At 39.4% G+C, this 11,012-nt stretch overlaps 1 protein-coding gene across 2 annotated transcripts; it reads right to left on the bottom strand.

The window, feature by feature from the left end:
* Positions 1-379: 379 nt before the first annotated feature.
* On the bottom strand, positions 380-10,614 carry LOC111401255 (coiled-coil domain-containing protein 115). 2 transcript variants are annotated; one of them, XM_023028914.1, is made up of 6 exons: positions 10,367-10,614; positions 3,058-3,175; positions 2,580-2,735; positions 1,866-1,921; positions 1,263-1,350; positions 380-817 (listed from the first exon to the last, which is right to left on the bottom strand). In XM_023028914.1, the coding sequence occupies exons 1-6, from the start codon at positions 10,496-10,498 to the stop codon at positions 723-725; spliced, it is 645 nt and encodes a 214-aa protein (XP_022884682.1). In that variant the 5' UTR covers positions 10,499-10,614; the 3' UTR covers positions 380-722. The 2 variants fall into 2 exon arrangements, with proteins under 2 accessions (XP_022884682.1, XP_022884683.1); XM_023028915.1 differs by lacking the exon at positions 10,367-10,614 and adding an exon at positions 3,260-3,549.
* Positions 10,615-11,012: the final 398 nt, after the last annotated feature.

The raw sequence follows: 11,012 nt of genomic DNA, 5'->3' as shown, positions 1-11,012 counted from the left end.
TCAAGAGAGAACCCATGTCCAGTTTGACTTGTAAAGAGAGTGCAAATGCTACTTTTTTGGACCTTCCAAGACTGTCTTTCCTGAGAGGATAATTTGTACAACTGAGAAGAATTTGCAAAACTAAAGCATCATAAGAAATCATCAGTCCATTCAGGTGAAAACCAGTGGATAAAAATAGATGCAATGGCTTAAAGTTAAAGCTTCGGGGAATTGTTCGTTTTCATCATCATCTGATGACGATAAGTTTCGAAGTTATGTGACAAACCTTGTTCCCAAGCATGTTGCTGAAGAAGAAATTTGAGGAATCGAGAAAGAGGTCAAAATTGCTAGGCATGAGGATGCTCAAGGACTTAAAAAGATGGTAGAACAAGAAAATAGGTAGAAAAAGAACCACAAGATAAATTAAGAATCATAAAATAGGGTTTACTCTCTCTCTTTCTTTCTGTACTTGGCAGCCTTGTGCTAGTTTAATTAAAGGACTGCAAAAATGCACCAGAATTGAACTATGAAAATATTTTCTTTTCCACTGTCCTAAGGTTAATGACTTGTTACACAACTATCAGAAAACAGATAACAGATTCGATGATAACAGAAAATTAGAACTCTGTCCCCCTCCCATTCAGTTATATGGCAGCAATCAATTTGTTCGAACTACTTGAAAAGGAGAAACGTGATCCATAATGTAATAATTGGGGATGTAGACTTAGAAACCCGTCCATTGATTATTTGGTGGCGGTCTCCATGTCTTTCTTCACTTGATCATAGGCACTGAGCAGTGAAGCTCTCATATTTGATATCTCTACCAGCATTTCGAGCGCTGCAAAGGATAAAATCATCCCAAAAAGCCGTACAACAGAATTAATATTTTTCATAAAAGAACATACGGGTACATGAAAGGGGGAAATTTGCTTCATTGGGGGTAAGGACGTGTGTCTTGCCTGAAGCAGCACTGCATGTGTCAATACAGGTTCACATCTTGGCAGTAGATTATAGAATGTATTAAGAAAATTGCATAAAATAATGGAAGATGATGCTGGATGCAGTCATTATCTTAAAACAGCTTCCATGTGAACGTGGCATTTGGGGGGGGGGGGGGGGGGGGGGGTGGGGGTTTAATTTTTTTAGAATTGATATCCACATACAACAGCTAAGTAAGCAAGCAGTAACAAAAAAATAAATAAATAAAAATGACAACACTTTTGATACGACCAGTGGAGCTGTGCAATAAATAATTGTTTAGATGAACAAAGTTGCTACAGTACCTGTCTCAAATGAGACTTGGGAAGCTCGAAGCTTAGGAGATACCAAAGTTCCAAACATGGACAACGATTTAGAACGTTCTCTTTGAGCCTGCAAATGTGTGATAAGATAATAAACTTTTTGCAGACACAATCCCGCTGTAATATCAAACCTAGCCTATGAATTTAGAGGAATGCAAGTCATATATTAAACCCCTGTTTGAGTCCCATTCTTTAAAATTCAATTTTCCCATGTAAACCCAAAAAGTTTCCCTACTTTTTAACAAGTTCTCGAAAAAATTTCCTTTATTACAAAATCTTTTCTCAATAAATGGGGCTCAAATAGGAGCTTAAATTTATTATACGTTGTCTTGTAGGGGTTGAACTTGGCTACAAAATAGTTTACATCAACCAAAAGAAGACAAAATAATTGAAAAGAACATAACATGGACAGAAATGTTAGATTGTTAGATCCTTTTGGGTTTAATGTGCTGCAACCTGATGCAATATTTGAAGTCTAGATTAATGCAAAAAAGTCGAATCGTTTAAAAATATGAAATTCAAGTTGAGTTATTTATAAAAACATGAGATGTACTAGCAGAATATTTATCTTGGATATTTACTTACTAGATCATCAACAGAAACAGGAGTTCCAACACTTTCTGGACTTCTTGCCTGAATTTCTTTACAGGAGAAAAAACAAAAATGTTAGATTAACTGGCATTGCCAAAGGAGGAAATCAGATGAGGAAAGCGAGGCACAAATTATGAAGTCCTGTTCTGGTCACACAAACACTTTTTTGGCATCTGGTGGTAGAAAATAGTTTCTAATACAGTTTTAGTACGGTCAGAAGGCCAAAACAAAGGCAGAAATCTTTCCATCAGGGACGAGAGCACATCTGACTAAGTTTATAAAGTTCACTTAATCATTAAATAACTAACTTAATTTTTCCACTTACGTATAAGGAAAAAGTAATATATTGAAGCATGTTCGGAAACAAATAGTTACTCAACAGTAACATTTACTTTTTTCTTTTAGGCTTGGACAAAAATGATTTGAAAGGATTTAGAACATGGGTACCTGATCAGTTCACAATTGGCAACAGGTTTCAGCACTCTCATTTCATTTTTGTGAGTATAGAAAAGCGTCGAACTAAAAGGGTCTCACAATTCGTAACAAGATTAGCACTCATTGAGATTGAATCAAGGTTCAAGGTAAAATCCTTGATCTACTGTCATTTTCCGTAAGCCATTGAGACCAGCACTCTCACTTTTATATTATTGAAGGACCAGTAGAAATTTCCCTACGCAGTCATTCTAAAAGTTAGGAAGCAAACATTACCAGAACTCTGAGATGTATCCCTACGTCGAAGACTATTAGACTTGATCTTTAACAACTCATCCTCCCCAAACTTGGCTTCTTCAAAGTTCTTTTCAGGATTATTGGAGGATGCCCATTTGCGTAAAGTGAAATGTGGTAACTCTCTATCAGGCCCAGCTAAAAAGATAGAATTCAAAATTAATTATAAGCACAGGGGAAAATTTAAGGAAGCTACATTTTCTATTCGTTTCAACATGGGTAAAAAGTAGGGAGAGTGCAGAACTTTAAGTATTCTTGAATGGAAAAAAAATGCATATCCTTGAGTGTAATTTACAAAGCTATATCCCAACACACCCCCCCCCCCCCCCCCCCCCCCGGTTCCCTTATCCGTGCATTTAGTTAGTCTCTTCTAAATTAGGATAAAGTAGAAATTTAGGATTTTAAGAATATTTCCTGGAAGCAAATCAATTGTGCCAAAAAGAATAAGCAGTAAAAATACCAGATTGCTCATTAACTTGCAACGTTGTTGAAGCACGGTGAAATTTGAGGTCTAACAAGGTACTGTTGATACGTGAAGCACCCATTGAATGCCGTGCACTAGCTAACTCCAACCATCCCTGCATAACAGATAGACATCAAACAATTTTTCTCTAAAATTTGTCAAACTTGCAATTAAAAGAGTTTTAATTGATGAAACTCACAGCGTTACACATTTCAACTAATCATTCTTAGAGTAGGCGGTGACAGCATTTGTTAACAATCTTCTGACCTGAAAACTCGCAACAACTCAATCAACTCTTGCATTTTGCTGATTGATTTCCTCTGCCTCTGAAACAACAAGAAATGGAGCTCCCCTCACAATCCAAAATAACCCAGCCACCACACCCCCACACTATCGGCGCCGGCGACCAACGGTCCGGTAGGCACCACACAACCGGCCTCACGCCACAAATCAGCCACTCCAACCACCCAGTTCACACATAGGCGCCGTTTACTGTGGAAACCCTAGCGCCGCCCAGCCGTTTCCAATTGATGAATTGCTAATACACAATCAGGGGAAAAAGTTGGCGGATGTGCGTAGTTTGGTATTCAATCATCGTTTCAGAGTGGAGGCGAAGGACTTCGCAGTATCTATTAACGATTCTGGCACTATTCAGTTGATAGAATGGGGTTCGAAGTTATCGGATTCAATCTTTATGGGAAGGTATGGTGCTATTTGGATGGTGAATATGATAGACAGATTGAGGAAGAGAAGTGAAGTTGAGGAATGTGTTTTTAAGTTCAATGAGTCTTCAAGAGCTTTCTTGGCACAACGGTGTGTGAACCATCGAGGTAGATATTTAATGATAGCACAATATGGAGAAAGGCGTCGGAAAGGAGTTGTCATGATAACAGAAGGTGCAAATGGAGAGGGATGGGCGTCGGTCTTGCAGGTGTTTTAAGCAGTTGTTGACTCATTTGTTGCTAGGGATAAGGCCAAACGACAAACGGTGATTGAACGAAACAGACAAAGGATGACTTATGCAGAAATTACAGCAAACTCACAGACCTCGGAGAATGCCAACCAACGGATGCTTCAGCAAAAGGAAAGGAGAAATAAAGTCGGAGATAACGAAGGTCACGACATTTGTTTGAGTAGGGTTGAAATAATGACCCGTGCGCTGGAGTTGAAAGGAGCATTAGATGAATTACTTAGACTGGTTGGAAGCGGGCCCGAAATGGAGCCCATGAAATTGGTACGTTGTCACAAGTGTGGGGTTGAGTTGGATAAGGATCAAACCGGTGAAATACACGTACCGGGATTGACTCATGAGGAACTACCACCAATTACAGAACATGCAAAGCAGGGAGGAGATGAACATTGTGATTCTCAGGTGAGGATGGAAGCGGGATACCATGAAAACGATGACGGGGTTGACTTTGTGGGGGTCAACCGAATTGAAGTAGACACAAGGGATTGCAGTTGAACAAGAAGAGGAACCGCTGTCTAAGGAAGGGGAGTTCAGTATTGTGAACTTGGAGAAATTGTCAATGGAAACAGTGAAAGAAAACAACGATACACAGACGACATCAAGGATTACGAACACTTATAATAGGAGGACAAAAGATAACGATATGGGGACCGAAAAAGCTTTGGTGTTATGGGTAGGTGGTGCCAAGAAAGGAGAAAGTGACAGTGACATTATACCAGTGGTGGAAGAGAAAGAACGGTCCTTTGATCATCTCGAGGGCTATCAGGGTGAGGATACCTCAGGAGCTGATGTGTTAGAAGTTGGTCACCCACCTTTAAACTGGGTGCTACATAAAATTCAGTAAGTTGGTTGGCATGTCATGTGATGGGTATGAAAGTAGATTGCTACAATTATTCGAGGAGCTGGAGGCTAATAGGGGACAAGACATCAGTACACATGGAAGTAAATTAAGAAAAAAAGGGTGATCGTGAGCTTAAGAGGCTCGAATGGTCAGTAAACTATGCTGGTAAGGATGGCGAGTCCAAGAAAGGAACAATGGGGAGGGGTTATGGAGTGTTACAATGATGCCAAAACTCATTTGCTGGAACGTAAGAGGTCTCAATGAGGTTAGTAAAAGGCTTGGTGTTCGTCATTTGCTAAGGGGATGGGATGCAAATCTTGTTTGCCTACAAGAAACTAAGATGGAGTTTATCTCGAGGGCAGTGATTCGTAGTTTATGGGGGGGGAGATCATGTTGGATATCAGTTTTTGGGGTCATCAGGGATTTCAGGAGGCGTGTTGGTGATGTGGGACACGAGAGTGCTTGAGATGAAGGAGGTGAGTATAGGGGTGTTCTCTATATCGATTTCTTTCAAAAATTGTGAGGATGGATTTCGGTGGATGTTCACAGGAGTTTATGGGCCTAATTCTGATGACAGTAGAGTGGGTTTGTGGGATGAACTGGCTGGAATGAGGGCTTGGTGGAATCTCCCTACATGTATTGGGGGTGATTTCAATGTGATTCGATTTCCTTCGGAGAGGTCGAGTGGTGGGAGACTAACTAGGGCAATGGAGGAGTTCTCAGATTTTATTAGGGAGAATTTGTTGGTGGATTTACCTATGATTGGGGGAGATTTTACCTGGTCATCCAATCGGGATCAACCCGTTCTGACTTGTATTGATAGGTTCTTGATTTGTGGGGAGTGGGAGTCTAAATATTCAGATGTCACTCAGAGAAGATTGGGGAGGGTATACTCGGATCATTTTCCTATTATGTTATCGGGGAATAGAAGGGGTGGTGGAAGAAGACCTTTCAGGTTTGAGAAGATGTGGTTGAAAGTAGAAGGTTTTAGGGAGCGAGTACAGACGTGGTGGACTTCCTATGAAGTCAGTGGGTCTCCCTGTTTTGTATTGGATCAGAAGCTAAAGGCGTTGAAAGGGGACTTAAAGAAATGGAATGAGGAAGTTGTAGGCAATGTTAACTGCAGTAAAAATCAGTGTCTGTTAGAAATAGAGGAATTGGATAGGCGGAAGGAGAGTCAGGGGTTGACTGGGAAGGAGAAGGAGAGACATAGAGGATTAAAGGAAGAGATGGAGAGGTTGGTGGAGATGGAGGAGATTAATTGACGACAGAAATCTAGAGTTACTTGGTTGAAAGAGGGGGATAAATGCACTAAATTCTTCCACAGGGGCGCCAATTCTAATAGGAGGAACAACTCCATCACAGCTTTGGAGGTAGACGGGGTTACTTATGAGGAACCATAGGAAATTGGAAGCCAACTGGTTAATTTTTATCAGAACCTCTATCAGGAGCAATTTGAATGGAGGCAAGAATTGGAGGGATTGCACTTTTCTACAATCAATGAGGATGATGCCCGATGGATGGAGAGATCATTTGGGAAGGATGAAATTAAGGAGGTCGTTTTCAGCATGAACGATGATAAGGCCCCGGGACCGGACGGTTTCTCGTTCTCATTCTACAAAGCGTGTTGGGATGTGGTTCGACTGGACATTTTGAATACTTTATCTTATTTTTTTGAACGTAGCAGATTCCAGAGAAGTTCTAATGCCACATTTATTGTGCTCATCCCTAAGAAACCGGGAGCGACTGATATTAAGGACTTTCGCCCCATTAGCCTTGTCAGCGGGGTGTATAAGATTATTTCGAAAGTCCTGGCAAACAAATTAAAGGAGGTACTGGGAAAAGTAGTGTCCAAGTTTCAGAATGCATTTGTAAAAAGGCGTCAGATTTTGGACTCTGTGCTTATAGCGAATGAATGCATAGATTCAAGAATGCGCCTAAGGGCCCCAGGGATGCTTTGTAAGCTAGATATCAGAAGGCTTACGACCATGTGAATTGGTGTTTCTTGTTATATATGCTCAGGCGCTGTGGCTTTAGGGATAAATGGTGTAAATGGATTCAATTCTGTATTTCTACTGTTTCATTCTCAGTTTTGGTCAACGAAACACCAGAGGGTTATTTCCGAAGCAGTAGAGGCTTGAGACAAGGGGATCCATTATCCCCATTGTTATTTGTCATTGTGATGGAGGCTCTCAGTAGGATGATTGAAAGAGCAGTGAGAGCGGCTTTGATAAGGGGTTTTATGGTCGATCAATTGCAAGTGTCTCATCTGTTATTTGCAGATGACACGTTGATTTTATGTGATGCAGATGTAGAACAATTCAGGAACTTGCACCGTCTGCTCTTATGTTTTGAAGCGGTGTCTGGTTTGAAAATTAATTTGGGAAAGTCTGAGGCTATTCCAGTTGGGGAGGTTAATAATGTCGAGGAGCTGGCTGATATATTAGGTTGTAAGGTTGCGCAGTTGCCGATGTCATATCTAGGACTCGCATTAGGGGCACGATTTAAAAGTACCCATATCTGGAATGGTATTGTGGAAAGGATGGAGAGAAGGTTAGCAGGGTAGAAGCGTATGTACCTTTCGAAGGGTGGTAGACTCTCTCATTAAATCCACTCTCTCCAATCTCCCTACTTACTTTTTGTCATTGTTCCCCATTCCGATTGCAGTGGCAAAGAGACTAGAGAGGCTTCAAAGAGAATTTCTGTGGGCAGGGTTGGAAGAGGAGAGGAGGGAGTTGTTTGTTTGCCGATGAGGATGGGAGGTCTTGGGGTGAGGAGCCTTGTGTTGTTCAATAAAGCCTTATTAGGCAAGTGGTTGTGGCGATTTGGAGTGGAGAGGGACAGTTTCTGGAGAGAAATAATTGGGGCGAAGTATGGTGTGACCGATGGGGGATGGTGTACATTTGAGGATCGTGGTTCTTATGGGGGGAGCTTGTGGAGGTATATCCGACGGGGATGGAGTGCATTTTTGGACAAACTGAAGTTTGTGGTTGGAAATGGTAATGAGATTAAATTTTGGGATGATTGTTGGTGCGGAGATCAACCGCTGAAGGAGAGATTCCCTTCTTTGTATCGTATTGCCTCAATGTCCACTGCCATGGTGAGTGATCTCTTAGACATTCATAATGGGAGTTATAGCTGGAATATAACTTTTGGGAGGGATCTTCAGGATTGGGAATTGGAAGATTATTCGCTGTTTATGATCATTTTACATGAGGCCCAAATTCGGATTGGAGAGAGGGATTGCATCAAGTGGAGGACAGCACAGGATGACATTTTCTCGGTTCGGTCGTACTTTGGTTCCCTCATGGGATGTGTGAATAATTCATTCCCATGGAAGTTGGTTTGGCAGTGTAAATTGCCTCCTCGGGTGGCATTCCTTTTGTGGACAGTTGTGAGGGGACAGGTCTCAACGGTGGATAATCTTCGTCGTAAAGGCTTTTATGCAACCGAGTGGTGTTATATGTGCAAGAAGGATGGGGAGACGATTGATCATTTGTTCATTCATTGTGACGGTGTACGTTGGATTTGGAACAATATAATCAGTTCACAATCTATGGATTGGGTGATGACTCGTCGTATAGAGGACGTGATACGGGCATGGCGTAGAAAACTTCGGGATAAGGATAGCAAACTAGCATGGCACCTTATCTCGAGCTGCATTGTTTGGTGCGTGTGGAGAGAAATGAACAACCGTTGCTTCGAAGACCAAACAAAGACAAGAGAGCAGATAAGAGAAGCATTTTACTTTACCTTGTATTCTTCGTTTAATGCAGTGGCTAGAAATCCTGTAGATGGGTTGCCTAATTTCATGCTTTTCCTTAATAGCTTAAAGTGATTGTACACCCCCCGTGTATTCTCTTTTAAGTAATAAAATTATTTGATTACCTATCAAAAAAAAATTGATGAAACTGACAGCGGGATAATAGTATAATCAGAAGATTTTATGTTATTTGAAATAAAAATGAAATGATAGAAGATGTCCTTGTAACAATAGGAATAATGGTGATAACGAAGTCATTTCAAAAAGTAATCGTTTTAAGTGCTAAGGTTCAATCAATAATGAGAAAGGATGACTAAAACACGATGTCAAGAATAAGATAAGAGCGAGTTGGACATAAATGAACATTAAAGACTCGAAAGTTTCATGCATAAAAAATTATTGAATCTAAGTTCTCAAGTATTCTATGTCATAAGGAGAAGTCAGGAATGGAAAAACTTGCAGAAGGGTTCATTTCGGAAGAAAGGGTTAGAGAAGCAGGATTAACAGAAATACTAATAGATAGATTGATGGAAACGTTGCTGTTGCAACTTAAGGATAAGCTGATGAAATAGCCTTTTACCTTTCTTTTAATTAGAAAGAATTGTAACAAGGGAGATGCTATATGTACCAAATCATTTACCAAATGGATGATCGAATTGACAAGTGTTGCGCCCTTATTGCAGTGGACAGGCCACGTGTCAGTTCGGTCAAAAATTAGATAAGACATTTGGTACAAGTAGATTAATTCTTGTAACAAACACGCTTTCTTTTAATATGCTGCTAAAATTTGGCATCTAGTGGGTTAGGAGGTGAGGGTATATCAGCGACGATTTGGAGAAAGGATAATCTGTCTTGTTCATTGCAGTATTGCAGAATTTCAGTTACACGAATATCCTTCCCATTTCCCTCTTCTCCCACCTCTATTCTCATTTGTTCATCAGCTTAATAAAAAGTTCAGTTGAAATTGCTCAATTTACTTATTGAATTTTTTTGATTTTGTTGGTCTGGGTTGGGTTATGTTCTGTTGAGATTCAACTCTTACATTCTATTATAATACTTGAAAAGGGAAAACTTTGAACTTCTCAAGAAACGTTATGAGCACATATTTCTACGTGGTCCTGGGGAATTTGATTCCCTTATCTGCCTTGCAATCTAACTTTATGTTTGTTTTGTCAACTAGATGATGTTTTCTACAATACACTTGGATCGTGGGTCAAAGTCGAGACAAAAAGAAGATGAAACCGGGAATCTTGCACCAATATGATAGTATTGATAGGGTTGATGTATCTTTTAACATCATTGGTAAGGTAATTCTGTTTTCTATATATTCAAGAGTCTTGAAACTTTACCTCGTCATCGACGATGAGAAAACAGTCATAAAAATTAATGCAATCTTGAAACTCAAAAATATATTTAGAAGAGAAAAAATTTCAGACGTACACTGATACATACAAATTTCATATTTTTCTCACAGAAAAAAAATTCAAAAATCAAGGTAAATAAATCTGAATATTGTTTGCAGATTACTTGTTTTCTTTTACCAGAACATGCCCACTGATATAACAGAAAGAATAAGCACTTGAAATAATTTCAATCAAAATGATGCTGGTTTTATGCACTCCAGTAAAAAGGGTACACATGAGACCCTCCAAGAACAAAATGGGAGATCCAGTCAATAAAAATTCAATTTTTCAGTGATGGAAATTAATAATACAGAAAAGAGAAATTTTACCTGGCGGAGTGTTGAAGACAAGGAATCCATAAGAGTTAGATAGGTATCCATGGAGTCCAAAAAACTTAGTATATTTTCATCTTTCTCAGAAATTTCTTCATTTGATTCTCTACCATTCTTAGAACTCTCCATTTTATCTGGGAATTTTGTCGTCTCAGGAAAAAAATTGAAAAATTTGCAAGAGCATCGATTCGGTATATTAGCAGAAAACAGGGTAAAATGCGGAGCCGCTGGGTTAATTTTGCTCTAAAATCGTGTTAAGGGTCTCATTTGCGCATTTCACTGATAAATCGCGTTTAATGGCTTCAATCTATAAGCTCAATCAAATTCAACAAAATTAAAAAATTTAAATTTAATTAATATAGTTTATTGATTTTTTTAAAGTTGAAAATAAAGTAAAACCCCAAATCGTTTGTGTCTTTCATTCAGGGCGCCTGCACTGAATTCAGCCCAATTTTTTTTTTTTTTTGTTTTTGTTTTTGAGTATTGGGCTTTTTAATTGTTTACGGCCCATATTCTGAATTGCCTCAAACCCAAAAAGAAAAAAATAGTAATTACACAAAACCCTAGTATTAAAATCTTAAATTCTTAAATCAGGGAGGAACCTTCATCTTCCAAAAATCAGATTTTTTTATTTCAATTAATT

Source organism: Olea europaea, chromosome 10 (assembly GCF_002742605.1).
Source record: "Olea europaea var. sylvestris chromosome 10, O_europaea_v1, whole genome shotgun sequence".
NCBI classification, from domain to species: Eukaryota; Viridiplantae; Streptophyta; class Magnoliopsida; order Lamiales; family Oleaceae; genus Olea; species Olea europaea.
Note: the sequence above shows the minus strand (reverse complement) of the source record. Positions and strands in the feature narration are given on the sequence as shown.

Excerpts from the sequence above, each read along its gene's own strand:
- LOC111401255 (XM_023028914.1), bottom strand. The coding sequence starts at position 10,498 with ATGGAGAGTTCTAAGAATGGTAGAGAATCAAATGAAGAAATTTCTGAG. Across the intron at positions 2,736-3,057 it reads GCAAGTTAATGAGCAATCTG|CTGGGCCTGATAGAGAGTTA; the intron begins GTATTTTTACTG and ends CTATCTTTTTAG. Across the intron at positions 1,351-1,865 it reads CTGTTTCTGTTGATGATCTA|GCTCAAAGAGAACGTTCTAA; the intron begins GTAAGTAAATAT and ends ACACATTTGCAG.